The sequence below is a fragment of the Micromesistius poutassou genome (genome assembly GCF_964030765.1).
Source record: "Micromesistius poutassou genome assembly, chromosome: 17".
In the NCBI taxonomy this organism is placed as follows: domain Eukaryota; kingdom Metazoa; phylum Chordata; class Actinopteri; order Gadiformes; family Gadidae; genus Micromesistius; species Micromesistius poutassou.
This window is the reverse complement of record NC_140287.1, coordinates 3,960,104-3,984,609: the sequence shown is the minus strand read 5'-3', so window position 1 is coordinate 3,984,609 and position 24,506 is coordinate 3,960,104. Positions and strand designations below refer to the sequence as shown.

General features: G+C 47.4%; 1 protein-coding gene across 1 annotated transcript in view; it reads left to right on the top strand.

The window, feature by feature from the left end:
• The window catches only part of dicer1 (dicer 1, ribonuclease type III), a 30,756-nt gene extending 11,438 nt beyond the window's left edge, over positions 1 to 19,318 (top strand). Inside the window, 20 exon segments of the mRNA XM_084482220.1 lie at positions 2,417 to 2,659; positions 2,872 to 3,026; positions 3,149 to 3,281; positions 3,374 to 3,449; positions 3,541 to 3,680; positions 4,266 to 4,448; positions 5,183 to 5,396; positions 5,508 to 5,661; positions 5,993 to 6,175; positions 6,528 to 6,633; positions 6,987 to 7,162; positions 7,759 to 8,440; positions 9,373 to 9,525; positions 11,124 to 11,786; positions 12,687 to 12,918; positions 13,374 to 13,642; positions 14,433 to 14,579; positions 14,582 to 14,597; positions 14,782 to 14,857; positions 15,246 to 19,318. Of these exon segments, the coding sequence (XP_084338346.1) occupies positions 2,417 to 2,659; positions 2,872 to 3,026; positions 3,149 to 3,281; positions 3,374 to 3,449; positions 3,541 to 3,680; positions 4,266 to 4,448; positions 5,183 to 5,396; positions 5,508 to 5,661; positions 5,993 to 6,175; positions 6,528 to 6,633; positions 6,987 to 7,162; positions 7,759 to 8,440; positions 9,373 to 9,525; positions 11,124 to 11,786; positions 12,687 to 12,918; positions 13,374 to 13,642; positions 14,433 to 14,579; positions 14,582 to 14,597; positions 14,782 to 14,857; positions 15,246 to 15,411 (4,167 nt within the window). The 3' untranslated portion in view covers positions 15,412 to 19,318.
• Positions 19,319 to 24,506: the final 5,188 nt, after the last annotated feature.

The following is a 24,506-nucleotide window of genomic DNA, read 5'->3' as shown; positions in this document are numbered from 1 at the left end:
GAAGGTGAAGCCAAGTAAGTCTAGGAGTCTCTCAATCGTTAAAGGGAAGGTAGTAGATAAGAAGTTTGCTATAAATGAAGAGGTGATGCCTACAGTTCTGGAGAAGCCAGTGAAGAGTCTGGGAAGGTGGTATGATGCAAGCCTTAGTGATAAGGCACAGGTTGAAGAATTGTTGTTGAATAGAATTGTTGAATCTATGGAGCATGGAGGCTAGCAGGATCAGATTTATGATAGGTGCCACTTATGATGTGCTCCCATCTCCCCAGAACTTAAATCAGTGGTTTGGTGAGGATGACACATGCACACTATGTTCCCGTGTGTGCAGCCTCCGCCATATCCTATCAGGGTGCAAGGTCAGTCTCTCCCAGGGGCGGTATACGTGGCGTCATAACCAGGTATTGAAATGTTTGGCAGAGGCTGTTGATGATAAACGGAGAGAAGGTAATTCATCAGCCGCTAGTAAAGAGGGTAGGCAAATTAACTTTGTGCGTCAGGGGGAACAGGCTAGACCATTTAGAGGCAGGCACAGAGTCGGGCAGCTAAGTAATGGAGGAGCCTGGGAATTGAGATAAGACCAGATATGCTATTGTGGTCAGACTCAGAGAAGATTGTTTATTTTATTGAACTTACAGTTCCCTGGGAAGACAGAGTTGAAGTAGCCAATGAGCTTAAGAAAGCGAAGTATGCTGAGATGGCTGGAGAGGCAGCACAGCGAGGCTGGAGTACGTGACTAAGGCCTATTGAAATCGGTGCACAGGGGTTCGTGGCTAGATCTGCTATTAGCTTGCTGACTGAACTGGGTATTTGTGGACGAAGTCTGAGGAAGGCGGTTAGTAACATGTCTGTGGCAGCAGAACGAGCAAGTGAATGGCTGTGGGTAGGAGAAAACATACTTCCTGGGGTGCAAGCTAAGGTAAGCCAGCTGTGCTAACGTGTGATAATGTGCTAACGTGTTTGTTTGGTCAGGGTTAGGGGTAGGGCTAGGGGTACGATGCAGGAAAGAGTGTTTAGATGCATTAAATGTGGCAATGTGGTGGCAGCATTGAGGAGGGTGAATCCAGGACGCTGCCTTCAGGAGGTGTCGTGGGCCTAACTTAACGAAACATCTGTGAAAGAGGGTGCCCACTTGATAACCCCAATGATATTCTGCTTACTGCATACTGCTGTATTTACTGCTGTTAGTTGGCCAGTTGTCTCATGTTGTTCACCTTTGGTTGGTGGCTTAGTAGCCAGCGTGCTTATAAGGTTGGTTTGGACAGGGGCTTCTGAATGTGTTTTCCTTGGATTTTGGCACAAGGGATTATAACATCTGATCCTGTGTATTAATGAAAAAAAATCTGAAGATGCAAATTTAGGTCTTCTTTTGTTAAAAGGACAATTCCGGTATTCTGAACATTGAGGCCCCTTTCTGATTTGTCTAGGATGAAATAGAGTGGTTAACACCGAAATTTTGACTATTGGTCTTGTCTCAGGTATTTGGCTCATTTAGACTGGCCACTTCCTAGTTCAGAATGGCTGGTTTCTGTTGGAAGACTCATAGCTCGGTGACCAGAAACGGAAAGGGGGGATGTTTACGTTTGGTTGTAGTCTTTTCACTTGGTTCTCTGTCTCAACAGTAGGGCTAGTAGGCCGTTTCCAGTCAACGAGCAATGAGTCTTCCAACTGAAATCAACGGATTTACAAAATGCCAAATAAAAGACAACAGAAACTGTAATTCACTACGATACTTCATTTGGAACATCAACGCCACTAACCACTCGGTTGTGCACATTTCTGTAAACTGACGTTGAGGGTTGTTTTAAGGACAGGTTTGTGAATGCCCGTAGCCAGCCATTCTGAAGCAAGCAGGGGCGATTCTAAATGAGCCAAATACCCGAGACAGGACCAATAGTCAACATTTTGGTGTCAACCATTTCATCCTAGACAAACCAGAAAGGGGCCTCAATGTTCAAAATACCGGAATTGTCCTTTAATATGAGTGGTGATAATGGAGTATTGGAGCAGTTTTGGGTGCTATAGGTTGGGGGAGGGGTGTGTGGTTGGGTAGCGTGAAGGGTTTATTCGCGAGGCAAGAGATATCGAGGCACTGTCACTATTTCGAGTGAATTTCAATTTTTCGAGTCATTTGTACCCAGATGGAGGTGTACGGTTGTTAGTGACAAACTACATGCTTATACTGCGAAAAAGCAGTGAAACCAAATATGTGAGGATGCCACCAAATGAAACCAGTGCCACTTGTATAAAATGTTAGTCTGAGGCTGGGCCCTGTTATTAACGGATTGCAACCCTAAACATTTAGCTGGAGAAGGATGCTTGCAGTTCCTCTGCTGTTTATCTGCAACACACGTTTTCACTCATCAGTCAAGACCCAGCTCACTGGGTCTCTGTTTGACCGACTCTGTGGCCGATCTCGCAGGTTCTTCGTAAGTTCCGGGCCCACGAGACCAACCTGCTCATCGCCACCAGCATCGTGGAGGAGGGCGTGGACATCCCCAAGTGCAACCTGGTGGTGCGCTTCGACCTGCCCATGGAGTACAGGTCCTACGTCCAGTCCAAGGGCCGGGCCCGCGCACCTGTCTCCAACTACATCATGCTGGCCGACAGCGAGCGCACCAAGACCTTCCAGGAGGACCTCAAGACCTACAAGGCCATAGAGAAGGTATCTGTCTCCCATGGGTCACCTGTGCTTGTGTTTAAGCTTGACTTAAATGTATTTTGATTGGTTTAAAACACCTTCTGTGAGCATAAGTTTTTATTTTATTTTTGAATTCTGCAGATACATTTTGTTCTCGGGCACTTTCCGATATATACCAGACAGATGCTGACCGCTGAACGGTAAGCCTGACCGGTGCTCTGTGCCTCTCCACCCAGATCCTGAGAAACAAGTGCTCCAAGTCTGCAGAGCTGATGGAGTTTGAGGCGGAGCATGTGCAGGACGACGATGACATCCTCCCACCGTACGTGCTTCGCTCCGAGGACGGAGGGCCCAGGGTCACCATCAACACGGCCATTGGCCACATCAACAGGTATGCTCACGGATCTGGTAAACGGGGGTTCAAGATCAGAGGACAGTGTTTCTGAAAATGGAATTTTCAGAAACACTATTTAAGAATGATTGGATTTATTATTTTTTCTCGCCCTCCTCTAGGTATTGTGCTCGGCTTCCCAGTGACCCATTCACCCATTTAGCCCCCAAATGTAAGACCTATGAGATGAAAGATGGTCGGCACCAGTCCACACTCTTCCTGCCCATCAACTCCCCACTGCGGGCTCCTGTCAAGGTTAGCATCGATGTTCTTTTGAGCCTTTCTACGGACGCTCGAACGAGGGCATCACGTGGGAGCCGTCCGTAACGTGTCTCGTGTGATTCCAGGGTCCCATAATGAGCTGCGCCAGACTCGCCGAGAAAGGGGTGGCACTGCTGTGCTGCGAGAAGCTCCACAAGATCGGTACGGCCTGACTGATGTTCTGGGGGTTGATGTTGGAAGTCTTTTCCATGCATTGAGAGGGTTTCAACCAGCGCCTCTGCCCCGGTTTCAGGGGAGCTGGACGACCACCTGATGCCGGTGGGGAAGGAGACGGTGAAATACGAAGAGGAGCTGGACCTCCACGACGAGGAGGAGACCAGCGTCCCGGGCCGGCCCGGCTCCACCAAGCGCAGACAGTGCTACCCCAAAGCCGTAAGGCCTGCCTCATGTCCGTATACTGGGACATAACGGTTGTTAGTATATGCTACACGGGAACCTCCTAAGATGGCGCAATTTGATTGGTTCGCTATCTCGGGATATTGGGCAATATCCCATGATTGAGATCTCAAACTCGGGGATATTGTTTTGGCGCGCGTGACGGTCGTCGCTCATCACTCTAATAAAATCAAATAAACCGCAAATTAAAACAAATAAATCTCTGCAAAAAGTGTTATCTTGTTTATTTTTGGAGCGTTCACGTGTAGTATGTACTAAAACAATTATTCACCTCAGGCTCCGTGAATAGTGGGGAATAGCGCCCTCGACCTTCGGTCTTGGGGGCTATTCGCAACTATTCACTTCGCCTTCGGCGAATAATTGTTAATAATTAGGTCTGTCCATATTCTGTCACTGCAATGTCACTGGTTGCGAACAACACGTGTGATGAGTGGACTGGATATTGTCATAACCTGGAAATAATTAAAAAATAATGAAAAATTGTAAATGATAATATAATATTCCTTGAATAGAAAGGTCCGACCATGAAAGGGATCGTTTCACTTCTCTCCGCCCCGGCAGATCCCCGAGTGTCTGCGGGACAGCTACGCCCTGTTGGAGGAGCAGTCCTACTACCTGTACGTCATTGGCATGGTGCTGACCACGCCCCTCCCCGACGAGCTCAACTTCCGGCGCAGGAAGCTGTACCCCCCCGAGGACACCACGCGCTGCTTCGGCATCCTCACCGCCAAGCCCATACCACGGGTACGCACACTCTCGCGTTGGTCGTTTATGAACCAAGTGTCTCCTGCTACTCGAGATGCAGAGGTAGCATGTTCGGTGTCCATACATGTTCTATGTTCATGCATAGAATAGCACAAATTGGGATTGTGTCATTCTTTTTTAACCTCTCTCTTTTTAAGCATTTTTATTGAGTTTTCACAGAATATTATACAGAAATGCTCAACAACATTATTGAAGCAACAAAAAAATCTCAATGTTCAATCTAAAATATTCGGATTTGCCATTCATTTATACCGTGTCACGGCTCTTATAAATGTTCCATTTTTCCCAGAACTTTTCAAAAGTGTTCTCTTTGACTATCAAAAAGGATGTCATCGTTTCCATCACAAAAATGTCTTGAACAGGTTCCAGACACTGTTCCTGCTTGGGGCAAATGGGATTGTTTCTGCACAATAGACAGGCGGGGTCTAAAATTTGGAGTGGAGAAAACAATGGCGTTCTGGACACTAATTATGTTAATATGTAATCCGGAGTCTTTTGACCTGCCAGATGTCCAGTTTGGAACCTGGTTGACCGGTGACCTCCAGGGTAGACTTCCCTCCCAGTGGTCTCAAAACACTTGTCATGCAGTCATTTGGCGTCGTGGTGACAGCATTGGTGTCTTCCTACTCGGGGGGTCATTTCCCCCACGTCAGTTCTTCGACGTTGCAGTAACCTAAAGTACGCAAACATCTCCCCCTTTCCTCCCCTTCTAGATCCCCCACTTCCCTGTGTACACACGCTCGGGGGAGGTCACCATCTCCATAGAGCTGCAGAAGTCAGGCTTCACGCTCACACCGCCGCAGCTGGAGCTCATCACGCGCCTCCACCAGTATGTCTTCTCCCACATCCTGCGCCTGGAGAAGCCCGCCCTGGAGTTCAAGCCCACGCTGGCCGACTCGGCCTACTGCGTGCTGCCGCTCAACGTCGGTAAGGCCAGACGGACCAATCTAGGGTCGGGGGGAAGTTGATGTGTTGATGTTGTTTGCTGTTTTGACTCGTGCTGATTTTTCTCTTTTTTGTTTTTTCCCGTCCTTCAAGTCGGGGACTCGGACACGCTGGATCTGGACTTTGACTTCATGGAGGACATAGAGAAGTCGGAGGCCCGCGTGGGCATCCCCACCACGCAGTACTCCAAGCAGAACCCCTTCACCTTCAAGCTGGAGGACTACCAGGACGCCGTCATCATCCCTCGGTAGGGCTCCACACGGCACGAATCGCCATTCTTGTACTTATGTTTCTTTTATATATAGTTTCAGTCTTTTCAATCAAAAACATTTTTTTTGCACTTTATTGAGCTATTTTGATCTTGACTTGTACTTCTCATTGGAGTTACGCATACGTGCGTGTCGAAAAAAACAACAACAAAAAAAAGTGTCTTTGTATGTTTAATAAGTTAACATGGGTCTGGGTATCCTGTCTTTTTGTATTTGAGATAATTCGGTCAAGAGCATTGACATCCACAGTATAACGGCCCCAGGTAGCCATGTTTAGAGGGACTCACTCCCTCTCCACCCCCCCACCAGCTATCGCAACTTCGACCAGCCGCACCGCTTCTACGTGGCGGACGTGTACACGGACCTGACGCCGCTCAGCAAGTTCCCGTCGCCCGAGTACGAGACGTTTGCCGAGTACTACAAGACCAAGTACAACCTGGACCTGTCCAACCTCAACCAGCCGCTGCTGGACGTGGACCACACCTCCTCCAGGTGAGCCTCGGGGGGCGGGACACCAGGGGGTCGGGGGCGCCCCATGTAGCGGTGATGAGCGCCGCATGCTCTCGTGGGGAGAGTTGTTGAAGTGACGTAGAAGTGTTGTTGAATGAGGAGGAATAGTTTCTAGTTGTTTCGAATGTAGTAATACAATTATTGTTATTTATGAGCATCATTAAAGGTTGTATTTTTTCTAATGCCGTTTCTGTTCATTAATGTCATTTATTTTATTTATTGCCCATTCATTTAAAATAACATAACCTTTTTCTTTTATTTCAAGTTGTGTTTGTTGTGCTGTGTGCTTTATGGCGACGGCCACCCTGACCCAGTGTGTGTGTGGCGTCCTCAGGCTGAACCTGCTGACCCCGCGCCACCTGAACCAGAAGGGCAAAGCCCTGCCCCTCAGCAGTGCAGAGAAGAGGAAGGCCAAGTGGGAGAGCCTGCAGAACAAGCAGGTAAGACCTCCACACCCCACCTACAGCCAGCTCACTTTCATATGTGCCTTCATGACAACAAAATTCTAATTTGTTGTGATTAAATTATACTTGAGTATGAAGTTTGTCCATCGCATTGACTGGTCCTTCTGGGGATGTAAAGAATCACATCATATATTTTACTGAGGTGCAGTGTTCTGTCCATCTATTCCTCTTGATTGGCACAGGAGAGGCTTTTAGCATTTGAATGATCCAGAGCACGCAGTGAATAATGAGCGGCTGAAGCGAGTTATAGTGACCGCTTTCTGTGGCATGTTGTGGGTGCCATTTTAAAACGGGTTATTTCTTGATTTTGCCTTTGTTGCGTTGTGCAGATCCTGGTTCCAGAGCTGTGTGCCATCCACCCCATCCCCGCTTCCCTGTGGAGGAAGGCGGTGTGTCTGCCCAGCATCCTCTACCGCCTCCACTGCCTGCTGACGGCTGAGGAGCTGAGGGCCCAGACCGCCAGCGACGCCGGCGTGGGAACCCAGAACCTTCCTCCTGACTTCAGGTTCGGCTTGCACAGCGACACTTAATTATTAATATAAATACCCATAATGCTGACGATTGTCTTTTCAGCTTGAATGACACATTGGGCAATTCCTCCACTTAAAACTAGACATAGTCTGGCTGTGCTTATCTTCTTCACTTTTTTTTGTTGCCCATCCTGACACCTGGTGTTAAGCTAGTGTATTGCAATTATTGAACTTGACAAAAAAGTTTTATATTATATATGTTGTTATTTATGTTTGTTAGTTTAATTGTATAGGTTAGCATGTAAATGGACCCAGTTCATCTGGTGGCCGAAGAACTAGGCTGAATGTAATGAAGCAAGTTTAAGATTTGGATTTTCTTATACATCTTATCTGCGAACAATAATGTCTAGTTTTAGGTGTGGCAGCGCATTTAATTCTGAGGTCCCCTTTCGTTGTATAATATGTGCATTGACAATGTTGAATCTTGAATATTAATGCACGTATAATTGATGAGTACATACATTTTTCTCTATTTGTGGGTTAAAGGATTTCCTCTGATTCATCTAAATCCATGAAACTGCATGAGGCTGTAATTGTGACTTGAGTGCTTTCACAAATGTCTTGTCCACAGGTATCCCAACCTGGACTTTGGCTGGAAGAGGTCCATCGACAGCAAGGCCTTCATCCCCTGTCCCGAGGCGTGCAGCGAGAGCCCCTGCCCGCACCAGCTCAGTGCCGAGGAGGACGCACAGCAGCCCTCGAGTCCTCCTCCCTCTCCTCTACCCGAGCAGGGCTCCCCTGGGGCCCCCTCAGCCCCTCCGCCCGGAGACGAGGCCCCCACCGGGGCCCTCCCCAACGGCACCGGCCCCAACGGCCCCCATCAGGGCCCCCTGGAACAGCACCTTCAGCAGCACGGCCTGCGCCCCCGGCCGGGCTCGCCGCCGCCACCGGAGGGCGTGGCGCCGACGCCACCACCCCCTACCTCAGCCCCCCCCCCGGAGCTTTCCCCCCGACCCCCAGGCCCCCCGGCCGGCGACGACGACCCCTCGGCCCACGGGGACACAGCTACCTCAGTCGACATGGACCCGGACGTGGAGGCTCGCGCCGGGGCCCCGGACGCCCCCAAGGGCCTGGGGCCCAACCCGGGGCTGATCCTGCAGGCGCTCACGCTGTCCAACGCCAGCGACGGCTTCAACCTGGAGCGGCTGGAGATGCTGGGCGACTCTTTCCTGAAGCACGCCATCACCACCTACCTGTTCTGCACGTACCCCGACGCCCACGAGGGGCGCCTCTCCTACATGCGTAGCAAGAAGGTGAGCTCAGTCGGAAACGACAGAGGTGGCTGTGGTCGTACGTAGGGGTGTAAATATTAATCGATTTGTATTGATTAACCGATTATACAGCCGACGATTCGATGCATCCATTCGTCCGCAAGAGTATCGATAAATAATAAAAAAAAAGAAAAATATATATATATATATTTTTTTTTTACAGTGAACAGGCTAATTGCCATACTAGACCTGCACAGTAAGCACTAAAGTGTGTATAGAATACTCTTACTAAAAGGTAAATGATTCATTTTTTTGTTGATTTATTTGATAGATTTGATATTATATTAATAGATATAATGTAAAAAATATCGAGAATCAAATCGTATCGTGGGGAATTCTGAAGTATCGAAAATAATCTAATCGTTGGCTTCAGAAATCGATATCGTGTCGAATCGTCATGAAGGCTCCGATTTACACCCCTAGTCGTACGCCCTCGTTCTTTAGCGCACTGCCGTGTTATGGCCCCGCCCTGCCAGAGGTGACGTCTCCCCGGTGGACACCCATCCAGTGGCCGCTTTACATGCACTTTAAACCAGGAAAATAAGGAAAATGAACGTGTGTGGTCGTCGATTGTCCAATCACATGACGGAGTGCTACACAAACATTTAACTGAGGTTAAGCTTTTATCCCGCCCCTTCAATGTGCCTCAAGCCCCGCCTGCACACACGCCTTCCCACAATCCTTTGCCCCAGCAATATTGCGTTAATTACAAGGTGAATGGGAGGTGTTTCCAATCATGAGGCATCGTGTCTGATGGGGCCAGTAAAAAAACAATCCAGGTCAAGAATGCCATTATAGTTAGCATTTGGAGTCTAACTGGAGTCATTTTGTTGTACTTATTCAAGATGAACTTGTCCTATTCACATGGCTCTGGAGTGAATACAACTATTGACCACTCCCCCTTTGTGATTCAGGTGAGCAACTGTAACCTCTACCGGCTGGGGAAGAAGAAGGGACTGCCCAGTAGGATGGTGGTGTCCATCTTCGACCCGCCGGTCAACTGGCTGCCCCCTGGCTACGTGGTCAACCAGGACCGGAGCCGACCAGACAGCAGGGCCTCGGACGAGGTCAGTCGAATCCCCGTCTACCGTCGCCATGTCTGCCTCAAGCCACTAGAGGGCGAGATTTCCCCTTGTTGGAGAGCTCAGATTCAGGCCAGCGTTCACCATAAACGTGTAGGATTTCCAGAATAGACTAGAAAAAAAAAATGTGCATGCCATTTTTTTGTAGCACTATTTGCGTTGCCTGAAGTACAACACTAGTAGTTGTTTTCTGGCGGTATTAACAGTGGGGTGAGACGGTTAATACAGTTGCAGTAAGTAGGTGTATCGTATCACTATGATCGACCCTTCACCACTTTTTAAACGTGGCCGGCATTAATCCTTGGATTCAAGCTTGAATGATCGATTTTGAATACACACCCTTCTAATAAACCATAAGCTGTTATGCTCTCAGTTTACAATGTTAGTTATGGCAGGGGATTACGTATGTTTGGCAGGCAGACTTATTTTCGCTTACAAGTGACAGTAATGCATTTATGGCTGTAATATTATGACTGGGGCTGAAACATGGTTGAACCTGCCCTGCGGCACCAACGTGTGTGTGTGTGTGTGTGTGTGTGTGTGTGTGTGTGTGTGTGTGTGTGTGTGTGTGTGTGTGTGTGTGTGTGTGTGTGTGTGTGTGTGTGTGTGTGTGTGTGTGACTGAGTCACTCTTGGCTGTGCCGAATCCCTGTGCACACATCTCAAAACAGCCTGATTTAACTGACCTTGGGCTGCTGCTGGCTCTGTAATCCCCGCAAATCTCTTTCGGCGTGTTGGAAAATGTCTGCGCCGGGCTGCCTGAGTGCTACACCATTTTGGAGGAAGAATAGAAAAAGAAGACTTTTTTTTTTTTTTTTTTATGAAATTGCGTGTTGTACATGTAAACTTGTGTTTGGCTACCCTGTCACTGTGTCCAAATATTTGATGGTTGCACGTTTCCAACGATGTGCGTAGTTGGAATTGTTGTGGAGTCCTCTGGGGAATCGTCGGGGCCTGTTATTTTCTCATCCTTGTTTTCCAGATTCTTTCCTGATTGAATTCTGTTGGCCGTCAGAGCGTCTCTCTCCTGTTTCTGTCTCTCGTGTGTTACACTCTGCCGCCTCCTTATTGCAACACGCGTGTTTTGTGCAACTCCTCGTCCCCACAAGGAAACAATATATCACTGTCGGTACAGTAAGGATGTGCATGGAACTAAGGGCCAAGCACTAACATTCGCTAGGTTAACCCATTCCCCGTATACAACAAAGATAGCTAGGAGACAATGCTACACCAGTACTATAACTTAAGGACTGATTATGGTCCCACGTTCACGCAACGCAAGGGGGTTATGGACCCCTTACGTCCCTGCAGACCCTCCTTGCGTCCACCGCAAGGGCCTGACGTGCGCCTCCCAAAAATTGTAACCTTCCGTCGAGGCAATACAGCCGCAAGGGCTGTGATTGGTCCGCTCACTAAAACCCCATGCAGAACCATAATGGTTCACGACTGCGTCGAAGCGTCTGCGTGGTCATTGCGTTGCGTGAACGTGGAACCATAATCAGCCCTTAAGTACCACATGCAAGAAGGGCGTGCGTTCAGTGCCAGAACGTAGACCATACCATCACATCTCTATCTTCCCCTCAGGCCAAGGATGAGCTGCAGGCCAACGGCTGCTCGGGCGGGGAGTACGACGACGAGGACGAGGACGACGACATGGCAGAGGAGGAGGAGCTGGAGGCGGACGAGGAGCCGCCGCTGAAGGAGGAGCCCAAGGACGAGGGGAACATGGAGGAGGACCTGGAGTACTACCAGGAGCACATCAAGTTCATCGACAGCATGCTGATCGGCTCGGGCGCGTTCGGCAAGAAGATCACCATCGGCCTGCCGCCCTCGCCCACGCCCGCCTCCTCCCCGGCCGCCTCTTCCCCGGCCCCGGAGGAGTGGAAGCCGCCCCGCAAGTCGGCGTCATCGTCGCACGCCGCCGCCTCCGCCGCCGCCCACTTCACCTCAGCGGACGGGCTGCACGCCGGCGGCGAGGAGTTCGACTACAGCTCGTGGGACGCCATGTGCTACCTGGACCCCAGCAAGGCTGGGGAGGAGGACGAGTTTGTAGTGGGCTTCTGGAACCCGTCGGAGGAGAGCTGCGGTGCCGAGCTGGGCAAGCAGTCCATCTCGTACGACCTGCACACGGAGCAGTGCATCGCTGACAAGAGCATCGCCGACTGCGTGGAGGCTCTGCTGGGCTGCTACCTGACCAGCTGTGGGGAGCGGGCTGCCCAGATGTTCCTCTGCTCGCTGGGCCTCAAGGTGAGTGGACGCCCCCCCCCACCACCCGCCGGAGACGCTGGAGGGGAGATCGGCAGAGGAGCACCAGCACGGGATTAGTTACTGAACAATGAATACGATTCCAACTAGGGCGGGGCCATCGTCTCTATTTTCGTATCATCCAATCGTGGGTCGTCTAGATAGCCAATATACCATCCAACAGCCCAGGTTCAGAGGGCGTGGGGGAGTTATGTCAACTTGAAGCAATATAGTTATTAAGTTACATGGATTTACTTATTTACAAAAGTGATAGATATTTTAGATATTTAAAATAAAATAGTGTTTAGGGATGTGAATAAGTCAACATTTTCATGGTCGAGCAATGGGTGGTCTGAACGACTAATGGATTCAAGCCATGGATAATCAGCAAGAAATCGCTTAATATGCTTAAATGCAAAATACAAACAGTGAAAAATCTAATTTATTTTGAATTGTTTTATAAATGTCTTCTCGTTAATACTACTCTACCTTAATACTTACACAATGCGCTGGTTAACGACGTCCTACCCTCTCCCCGTTAAACACTCATTAGCACACTGGTGTTGTTGGTTTGTGTTGAACTTCACCCTCGGGACCCACCTTTTCAAGATTGCTTTCACCACATAACCTCCTCCCCTCCTCTCATCTTCCTTCCTTTAACTATCTATCGTTTTATCTAACTATTTCAGTTTTTAGCTACCTATTTTTATTTTATCTTTTTACTTCTATACGTTCTTATTAAATTATTTTATTTTGGGTCACTCTGTAAAGCTTTGAGTATTTAGAAAAGTGATTTATAAGTGGAATGTAGTATTATTATTATTTATTATTATTATTATTATCCCTGTTGTTGTGGGGCTCTTAAACCTGTCCTGGATGTTGTGTCCTCGCCCCCCACCTCAGGTGTTACCAGTGGGCCGGCGGACGGAGGCGGCGGTGGCCCCCGACCTGGGCTACGGCTGGCTGAAGATCCCCCCGCGCTCCATGCTGGACCACCCCGACGCCGAGCGCACCCTCAACCACCTCATCTCCGGCTTCGAGAACTTTGAGACGAAGATCAACTACACGTTCCAGAACAAGGCCTACCTGCTGCAGGCCTTCACGCACGCCTCCTACCATTACAACACCGTCACCGGTCAGTCCCCGGCCCCCTGGGCCACGCACCCACGCCCCTCCATGCTGCTTGCATGTCCACTACATTCTGTGTGCTTTGCCCCCCATCCAAAACAATATGAATATATATATTTTTTGGTCGCTCTACTAATGACCTTTCCTCCCCATATTGCTCAGCTGTAAATAAATGGTAAATGGACTGCATTTATTCAGCGCTTTCTCAACCAGTGGCCACTCAAAGCGCTTATAATATTGCCTAACGTTCACCCGTTCATGCACACATTCACACACCGACAGTGGAGTCACCACACCGCTGGCGGCAGCCAGCCCGAGCAGGTGAGGCGTCTTGGTCAAGGACACCTCGACACTCAGAGGAGCCGCGGGTCGAACTGGCGACCTTCTGGTTACCAGCCAACCGGCTCTACCTCCTGAGCCCCATGCCGCCCACCCTACTAACCCCCTGCTCTCTCCCACCAGACTGCTACCAGCGGCTGGAGTTCCTGGGCGACGCCATCCTCGACTACCTCATCACCAAGCACCTCTACGAGGACCCGCGGCAGCACTCGCCCGGCGTGCTGACGGACCTGCGCTCGGCGCTGGTCAACAACACCATCTTCGCCTCGCTGGCCGTCAAGTACGACTACCACAAGTACTTCAAGGCCATCTCGCCCGAGCTCTTCCACGTCATCGACGACTTTGTGCAGTTCCAGCTGGAGAAGAACGAGATGCAGGGCATGGACTCCGAGGTGGGCGGGCGCGCACACACACACACACACACACACACATACACATACACACATACACACACACACACACACACACACACGTATACACCCCATACGTCTCATCTCTTCTACATCTCAATGCGTGCGTCAGTGCTGAGCCACAAACTCCCTCGTCACAGAAAATGTAATCGTGCCCATCTTTGTTAAAGTTGTTCACTGAAAAAAACAAAAAACATATTTTCCTAGCAAATCTACCGGCACAGAGGACGCCAGTGTCTGTGAATGTGTTTCACATTGGAGCGATATGATCGCTGAAGCGAGAGATGCATTTGGATTGAATTGTCAGTAAATGGCTGTCTTGGCACTAAATATCTTCCCATGCTGCTGGCGGAGGGATGTTGTTTTGATACTTGGGGGCATAAACAAGGACACATAAAACCAGAACACACAAAGGAGAGAAAGGAAACACAAGTCCAGCATCGGGAGACAAATGAAACGTGGTGCGGTGTGAGTGTTCTGACGCCCAAGTAGCGCCGGCATGTGTTGGGTAAGAATCGCCCACTCAGCGACTTCAAGTTCCCTGTCGTGCTCGCCTGGGACACAGGGGAATAACGTTCAGCACTATTACATTCCCCTTGATTCATTCTTCTTTTTTTTTTTTTGAGGTCTTTATTTTTCCTTCAACCACGGGTCATTTTTCCAACCCGTTCAGGAGTGCTTTGCCCTTGCCTTTTTGTATTTTATTTCTTTACACTGTGGGCGCGCATGTGAAGCCAACTCACACAGACCACCCCCCCCCCTCCCCCCTCAGCTGCGACGCTCGGAGGAGGCGGAGGAGAAGGAGGAGGACCTGGAGGTCCCCAAGGCCATGGGAGACATCTTCGAGTCGCTGGCCGGGGCAATCTACATGGACAGCAGAATGTCGTTGGAGACGGTGTGGCAAGTGTATTATCCAATGTGATGAGGCCACTTATAGGTGAGGCACTGCCCCAGGGGACCGGGGGGGGGTGATTGGAAACATTCTATATATATGCTGTGTTGGGGAGGGAGGTGGGGGGGGGGGCTGGAGGCTTGTTATTGAGCGTTTCTTTTCTTCTTCTTTGATTCCCCCATCGACACCACTCTGACCACTGCTCTGAAACCCTCTCTGCATCCTTCAGAGAAATTCTCTGCCAACGTGCCGCGCTCCCCGGTGAGAGAGCTGCTGGAGATGGAGCCGGAGACCGCCAAGTTCAGGTGAGGACCGTGTGTGTGTGTGTGTGTGTGTGTGTGTGTGTGTGTGTGTGTGTGTGTGTGTGTGTGTGTGTGTGTGTGTGTGTGTGTGTGTGTGTGTGTGTGTGTGTGTGTGTGTGTGTGTGTGTGTGAGACCCCGTTTGTGGACGCTAGCCATCGGCTCAAACGCACATGGGATGGTGTATTGTTTTTTCTTAAAGACTAAGCTATAAGAGAAGCTATTTATTGACATATTTCATTTTACTGTCTTAGTTTATATGCACATTTAAATTTTACCGTCATACATTAAGCACTTTAAGTACACTGTTTAAGTATCCCCTAAAACGATATTGACGTTGGGCCACTTTCCTCCAATCGCATTGTGACCCCGCCCCTCCCCGTTCGTCCCCAGCCCTGCGGAGCGGACATACGACGGCAAGGTCCGCGTGACGGTGGAGGTGGTCGGCAAGGGCAAGTTCAAGGGGGTGGGCCGCAGCTACCGCATCGCCAAGTCTGCGGCCGCGCGCCGGGCCCTGCGCAGCCTCAAAGCCAATCAACCTCAGGTGCAAGCCAGCTGAGCTCCTCCCGCCCGCCGCTCGCTAGCGCCGTACGGGAGCTAGCGCCCTAAGCTAACAAGAGGAGGCACGAGCGCGAGACGATGCTCGCACTCACCTCTGCCCTGTAACCTTTGGCCCCCCCCCCCTCGACGGCACAACCACGGCGGCCCGGGGAACACTGGGGGGCCGCGACGCAAGAAGCTAACGGAGCTCACAACGGATTTCATGTCTGTTATTTTTATTTTTATGTTTTGTTTTCATTGTTTGCGCAAACACAATCTTTCCTTTCCTTTCCTTCTCTGCTTTGTGTAACCACAGGAGTGCTTTATCGATGTTAAGCAAGGAGAACGAAAGGGGTCGGGTCGCCTTGTCTGCTCATTATTCTGTTTGTTTCAACATGAAGCGAGGCGTGTTAGGCTTGTTGTGTAGTGTTGGTGTGTACATAGTTTAGATCAGAGGTGTGAATCAAAAGTCATGCAGGTGGGTGGTGGGTGGGGGTGGGGCAGGAATAACGCTAAACTCCTCGGTCTGTGCCCTCATGCCAGTTCATTCAGTGGTTTGGAAAACAAAAGGTTTCCCTGGGCCATCGGAGGCCTCTGGCAGAGCCTGTCCACGCCTCTAGCAGAGCTTCTGCCTCAAAATTGTCTTTTAAATCAGTTTTGCACTTATTTCATTAGGGTCGGTTATTTTGAGACTTGTTCATTTGCGTAGCAAACTCTATATAAAACAAAATGAGTAAATGAAAAATACACTTTTATAATATAGTTTGCCTTCGTTTTTAAGGCCTACCATATCCTGCAAAAATGGATAGGAATTTCCAACATTCCCAGTGACTGTAATTTAAAATAGATTTTAACCTTGGGGTTGCATGTTGTTGAAATGTGTTGACCATGACAACTGGACTGCTTATATGTAATAAAGGTTTAATTAATGGTGATTGTGCCGTAGGGGGCCATGAAGAAACACAATGTTGGCAGCCGCACTGTGCCCCAACCCTTTTTGATATGGAGTGATTTAAAATTAGATGGCTCATCTTCAGCTCCACTAATGACTTTAATAATGAACCAAGAAATTGCTTTCCACAAAAATAATATTCAACAGGCGTACTAAGAGAAAGACATATCACCCGTACAATATGCTGCAGACTTTTTCATCCTCAAAGATTGGATGCTTGTGTAAGGAACAGGCACACAAAGGAATGTTTCTCCGTAAACGGACCGTTTTAATATCAACACATCTAGTGGTCCTCGCATCCCTCATTTACCAAAGCTTTTTGCAGATGTGACTTAGATTTAAGTCACTTCCTAGGATTAGGCAGCCAGCAGCTTATCCTCGCTTTTTCACTTCAGGTTTTGCTTTTGCCTAAATGTGTTTTTATTTTAATTTTTTGTTTTACGATCAGCCCCTTCTCATTCAAATACCTCAATTAATTGCATGCATTTTCTATATATTTTTTTTCCTTGTTTGGTGCTATCGTTTTTGTATTGAGCTTGAATTCTCACTTTTTTTGCACTGTAACTAAATACCTCTTTGTTTGACCTATTTTTATTTGGTTTGTTTCATTTTTGAATCCGTTTGGTTGTCCTGTCCTATAAGGCGCTGTAGGGGAGAGGTGCATTGTCAGACTCCCCTGCCTGATGCAAAGCTCAAACGAGAGACGTATTGAGTGTGGGTGAGCGTGGACGTAGTGTTTTCTGCACAAAGGCCCAACAATTGAATCCCCTCATTTCCTATACATGGATTTTATTACAGAGTCGCCAAACACTTAAATCACATGGACATCACCAAACATATGTTATGCAATGGCTATTTGTGATGGGCTCTGATTACAACCAGTTGCAGGTGACACCATCCGGCATCAATTTCAGCCAATTAGAAAAGGCTCTGGGAATGTCTGCTTTGCCATGGATCGTGATGTCCCTTGGGCATGACATTTGTGTTTATCTACTCTTTATTATTTTATTTTGGGAGCGAGGGATTGCTTTTCATGAATACATTTATTTTGTGGGTAGGCTCTCTTAAATGCTCATGGAGGTAATCTGATTGCACTCTGTAGCACAAATTGCAATTTTTTTCAGGAAATGTCGTACACTCTCAACTGACAAGAAAAAGTAAGTGTTAACTAAACCTCTGTGAATGGCACTCTTGCAAAGTACTGTCGTTAGCATGGCTACCTAAACTCTATTCAAACATCTAAACATAACACCCTATGTGCTTCTACCTCAATATATAGATAAGAAATATTTTTTAAAAGTATGATATGTATTCCTGATTAGTACTGCCCTTTTAACAAATGCTTATGGCAGGGACACATACTGTAGTCTTTACTGTGATAACCTGTACCTTGAAAAGCGTACACATGCGTGTTTGTAGACAACAAATTGCACTCTTGAGTCGACATTCCCACAGAACAAATGAAACGGTAGATTGCATTGAAAAACAACCAACGCCCCAGAACACATTATCCAGTGCCTTCTGACCGTAACACGACCGTGTCTATTGAACAGTGCTGGCCACGCCAACAGCTTAGTTCTACGGGACGTAGGGATGCAGAACTCGCCTTGGGGTGACAGACATGTCTTTGTTCTGGATGTCGAGGGTTGAGCTTCTATAGGCAATGTAAATAGCCATGTAAATAGTGAGGTGGGAGTTATGCTTCAAAATAGTAACCTTCAATTATACGAGAATGTGAACTAAAGTAGAGAAGAAAAAAGTACGGATGTGACTTACATTTTCTTTTCTTCATTCAAGTCTTTAATTGTATTACTAGTTAACAGAGTGCGATCGGTCATTATCTCTGAAGCGAGAGTCTGACCCACTTGTCGTCGTCCCCCACCCCCAAGAGAGTAGGCCTACCATTGAATCATTGGGATCCTTTTAACATCAGAGGAAGCTATACATCCAACAGCCCCTCCTACATGTAACCCACAGCGGTCATGTTTTCATCACTCAATCACAAAGGCACACGGAACATTGGTTGAACCTGGGAAAGAAAAACACACAATACGAGGAGAAATTGATGTAAGTGGAGTGCCACACCTGGTCCGTTCTTATTTTGTGTGTGACGTGTCCCAAAATGAGATTCTAATTGGTGGCATGAATATTGTACAACCTCATTGTTATGTAGGGGTTTTGTTAAGTGGCAGGTGGATGTCATGCAGGCGGTCAATTATTTTATTTGTTTGGTTTTGTTAAGGGGGTGATGAAGATGAGATGTTTTTGTTTTGTTTGTGCGTCACCAGCAGGATTATACTCTTACTGGTAAGGTTTGTGTTATTTTCTTGTTTTTTGGTATTTGTCTGTTTCTTCATGTAGCACAATGGAGCATTGCACTTGGGCGCCAAACTTTACCTCATGTTGGAGTGAAACGGAGAACAGAGGGAAGAGAGACTGAAAGGTTTTGTGTGTGTGTATTGATTTGATGTGCGCACACAGCTTTTGGTTAGGAGGACTTGCTTGTTTCACTTTGCTGCTGTTTCAGTTGCTGGTGAAATACAACTCTGTTGAAAGGAGAACAAAGACTGCCACAAGAGGAGAATTAAACGGGCATGTGATTAATACACTGAAGACTCACAAACACACACACACACACACATAAATCAATATGGTATTGGAGCCGTCTCCCTTTTCTGTATTGGTACACACCACAGAACGAGGCTCGGGGTGGAAATTCAAATCTTCACCAAACAGTGAAACACCAGCAGATTACAACGGAATGATGTGCTTTCTACCAGTATGGTGATGGGAGGGGGGGGTGACAATGGGCCATTACCTGCAGTGCGAAGATTTGAAAGGACGTTGAATCAAATACAAATGGAACTCCTCACTCATACTGTAATACCGTGCTGTGGTGGTTTGCGGTCTGCACCTTATGGATCACAGTTACCTATTCATTTAACTTTTGGTTCTTTTTTTTTTATAATACTTGTAGCCGAATCTATATAAATATACAATAAAAGTAATGGTATGGTCGTTCCCGTATTTCATTGCGTGGGATTTGTTTTTCATGACCGTGTAAGGAGATTGTGAACTGTGCCGAGGTCTTCTGGAAGCCACTGACTGCATGTGCAGAGCGCCTGGAAATGCAGCCTCGGTCTTCCCTTTGCTCCGAGCACCAGCCCTTAATGGGCCACCCGGGGCTTCTCAAACCCCCCTTACCTGTTACACATGACGCCAGCACCGACTGGTAAACGTTACATGGAGGGCGTTAGTCCTCCATGTAATGTTTGTTATTATTGGTGGAGGAGGTGGAGGGTTTCTCATCATCAATTAGCCTTTTAACACAATTAGTTAAACAATGTACAATGGGCCTCTGTCCTCCTATGTAGATATTTCATTCTAAATCAGCCGTTTCCAGCTAGAATAGTCATTTACCACATTAACAATGTCAACTTTATTTATTTATTGAATGTTATCTTCTTATCACTTGAGCCAAGAAACAGTGCTTTTTCTTAGTGACCCCAAACTTTTGAATGGTATTGTACGTCAGACGAGGTCCTGCTGCTATAGGGTGCAGTACCTCAGGACCTTGATGAACAGGCCTCTCCTCTGGGAAATGGGGTTGGTCCATTCTGCTGGCTCCTACCACGATGGGATCCCAACGGGAATTTCTGTGTTTTCTTGGCTAAAAACCTGCATATTCATAAAACCTTGGCTAAATTCTAGCCGTGAGTTTTCAATTGGAAAAATGTGTTTGCCCCTGATAGGCTGACATTTTAGTACTCAAGTTTATATTGGCTTTGCAATGTGACAAGGGCTAGTTTTATTGCAGTACTACACCAAAAGCTTTTTGAAATATAGATTTTGTAATGCACAATAAGTGATGGCTTAGCTAAAAGTTTGGCCACAATTCACCAATTTCAACCGCCAAAATGATTAATGGGCTACATTCAACGGATGGATTGTAGTTGCAAAGGTTTGTCAGAAGGTAGCCCATATGGAGGCTGGAGGGCTTAGACGGGCACGTTTTAAACGTATCACTCACAAGAACTAGACCAGAACCACTATAGCATTGCTGCATCTTATTTCTTCTTGAAAAATAATTTAGTGGGATTTGATAACGGAAGGAAAAATACTTATATGTAGCCTAATACTCAATTAGGGATAAATCCAAAGTCATTGTTATAATTATCACAAAGCTTTATGATAGGTCTATTTCCTGCTGGCGTTTGGCCTGCATCAGTGTTAACACCGTTAGTCATTAGACAGGCTCGGACCTTTCTGTTGAACTACTTTCTGTACATCTGAATGGCATGAATACAACCCCCCCCCCCCCCCCCCCCCCCCCCCCCCCACACGATGATGGCTATACGATATAACACAGACCCAGAGTCCAAAGCCTTGTGGCTTCAGCATGCTGTTGAACTCCTGTGACTGGACTGGACCCCATTCATGTGCACTGAGAGCGTCCTTCTGGGGGGCTTGTTTGTAACCACACAGAGAAAAAAGAACCCCCGTCTTTTAAATCCGGTACCCATTAAAATGCAGCTCTGGAAGATGCCTTACATCTTTTCCATGGAGCCTCCATAGGACTAGCATATATACAGAGCCTGATTCATCCCCTTGGAATCTGAATAACCCTGACTATAGGCCTGTACATTTATATTTAGGGCATTTATCCAAAGCGATTTACAATTGTCAGAAGAAGAGAAACGACAATATATCGCGGTCGGTACATAGTGATGTTCATAGAATCAAGTGCCAAGCACTAACAATCACTAGGTTAACCCATTCCCCGTGTACAACAAAGATAGCTAGGATAAGATGCTACACAACGAAGTTCTATAACTAAGTACATACGACATACAAAAAGTGCGTACATTAAGTGCCAGGACGTAAGTACATAAGTAGGAGGGGTGGGAGGGGGAGGCCATGCAGAGTCGAGGTGAACTCTGAAGTGGAAGCCTAGCCAAACAGCCCTGCTCTGCGGCGGTTTGCCGGTGCAGCGACGGAGGGAAATGAACGCCGGCTAATGGTGACTTATGGGCTGTGTTGACGATGTGCAGCAGCGGCTTGTGTCACTTGAGCCATTTATTCTGCCCGCTGTAAAAACAAAGAGGGACGACGAATCAATACAAGCGCCTGGTATTGTCTGAGAGAGCGGCACCGCATGCATTGTGTCCCACCGGGCTCCTTTTAAGACAGAGTTAAAGGTATTTGGGTGACCCCCTGACCTCGGGGCCCTAGCCAGCGCTAAACTGTCTGCCACTCAGCTCACACACGTTCACTCAGGCCGGCCTTTCCACCCGGTGCCATGTTGTTTCATTCTCTCCTCTGGCTGAAGGTCCGAGTCTCGCTTTGTGACGACACAGACCTGGAACAGACCTGGAACAAACCTGGGACAGACCTGGGACAGACCTGGGACAGACCTGGAACAGACCTGGAACATTGGAACAAAAGAGACATTTCTGGTCCCTCCAACTAAATAAAATGTATCTGGAGCCGCAAAACCTATTTTATAGTTTATAAATGAAGATAACACAACATCTAACGTTTATATACTGTATAGTTATACAAAATATAAAATAACCAATATTGAAACACTTTATTTTGCTATTTTAGTGACACAGTATCACCTTGATCTCCAAAATAAGAAGTGTTCCCTTTAAAAATAAATAAAATATAAATAGTTTTTATTATTTGGGCTCTGGGCTCCAGAGTCACGGTTGCCGACCGTTGCTCTAGTCTGACCAACATGTGGTTCCAAAGCACTAGGCGTATCAAAAGCCTACGTGTTAGGGCCTACTAAGTTTTTGCGGTTTCAATTGACATTGAATTTGCGTAGAAGTTGCATATTGACGGTCTAGCCTCGAGACATGGCTTTAATCAAACCTCCGTGTATATAAATTGTGTTCCTGGTGAGGAACTTAATTTAAATGGATGTAAGGCAGGTTGTATCTGCTACATAACCCGCGTAATATGTTCCTCCGCTCTTCAACAGCCTATTTAGCGATTGGCCATGAGTCTTTAACCTGACGATTTAGGATCAAGACTGTGATTTGAATTAAACTGTTTGTTGAGGTGGTCAGCGGGACGGTAAATAAGAAAGTGCATCTTCTTAGAGAGATAATCATCGTAATGTCATCTCTTCGTGATGTCGAGGCTGACACTGCTGATTTGCCACGCGGTCGGTTGGCACTACGAAGCGTGCACACGCAACACACGCACGGACATTCTCATCACCGTTCACTCGGGTATCAACCCCTCATAGAGCTACTCTCCATCCATATTTTTTTTTGGATGAGACGCAAGCAATCATTGCGATATTGAAATCAGGCGGGATGGCGGGAAACAGCGAGGCTCCTTATGGCGGGGGAGCGCTGGGATGACGCGGGAGATAATTAAAACCTCGTTCCGGAGCGCGCGCGGCTGATTTCCATCGGCCGAGGCCGCGTCGGCGGCTCTGCGGGTAAATTGCACCTTCTGCCCCCGCGAGGAGGGTAATGAGCTGTGGTTAGGCCCGACACCACGTCCGTTTGATTGAACGTAAATGAGAAATAGGCCGTCGACGGGGGGCCCAACAGCCACGGAGGACTTTAAATATGATGCAGTGAGCGCGAGGCGGTGAATCACAGTCTAAAACGATGCTATTAGGTGTGTGTGTGTGTGTGTGTGTGTGTGTGTGTGTGTGTGTGTGTGTGTGTGTGTGTGTGTGTGTGTGTGTGTGTGTGGTATCACACGTAGTGATACATGGATATTGTCAATCTTGGCCGAAATGCCATATTATAAAGATAATAGTGAATCATTCTCCCTCTTCTCTCTGCGGTGAATGTTTTCAGTCGATTTGAAACGCAGGATCATTTTCTACTTTCTTTTGTAAAAAAAAAAATAGTCATCAATTTGATCCTACAGCGTATTACTTTCATCTCGCATCTGATTTGCGTTTCATTTAAATTATGTGTTTCCCTGCGTAGTCAGAAGATAGCCTCGTTTTTAAAAGTGTGTGTGTGTGTGTGTGTGTGTGTGTGTGTGTGTGTGTGTGTGTGTGTGTGTGTTCGTAGGCCTCAATAGGACCGAATTGTGTCAAGGAATGGCTCTCTAAACGATTCACTGCGTTTAACGTCCGTCTCACGATCTACATTCCCATTCTTTATGTATAGGCTATAATATCTAATATATAATAGGCTGCGTTTCTTCAAATCACAACTCAACTTATCTCCAGAAAATGCGTCCAATGAGTTGAAATACATTTTTGTTTTTTTGTCTGACATTATAAATCGTTTACCAATGTCGTCATTATAGTCATGATTAAAATTACTATATATTTATGGCATTAATAGCAAATCAAATATAGCCCTATTGGTTTTGGAAGCCTCAGTTCTTTTAATCAAATACAAACTTAATTTAGTTAAACGGTAAACCTCTTAAAATAAACAAAAACTATATATGTATAGAGTGAGTCAAGCCCACGTTGGAGTATATTATTACAAATATAAATATATGTTTTTACAAATGCAAAAACATATTTTTTTCCAAATGTTTCACAAATGCACCCTGGAGAACCCGAACCCACAACTCGTCCTCAGTGTGAAACTTTGACCCCCGCTTGTACATTTTGGGGTGTCACTGCAGTGCCGATACTGTAACGACTGTAGACCCCCACTCCTCTGAAGCCCCTCCCCTTTTATCTGGGGGACATCATTGGCCCAGGTATCCTGAAGCCCCTCCCCTTTCATCTGGGGGACATCATTGGCCCAGGTATCCTGAAGACCCTCCCCTTTCCCCAGGAACAGCGACAATGGATTGGCCTAGAGCAACACTAAGCAGCCGCACTTCTCCCTCTGCAGTGTCTGTTGTTAACAAACACTGACATTGTGTGTGTGTGTGTGTGTGTGTGTGTGTGTGTGTGTTCGCACACAGGGCGAGTGTGAAGCGTCAGTGCAGTAGTACTGGGGTAGTAGTGCTTGTAGTTAGTGCATGATGCATGCCGCCTCTGCTTGCTACTTTCTGCTTTCAGCTACGGCCACCAGCTAGCCTCTGTTGGGGGTGAAAAGAGCGCGTAAGTCTCCTTCTGCCGGTACATAGCCTCTCCACCACCAAGACTCCTACAGTGCCTCCTCGTGGCCACACACGGTCACTGGGTACCTCACGGTCCCAGGCTAAACTGTAGGAGATCT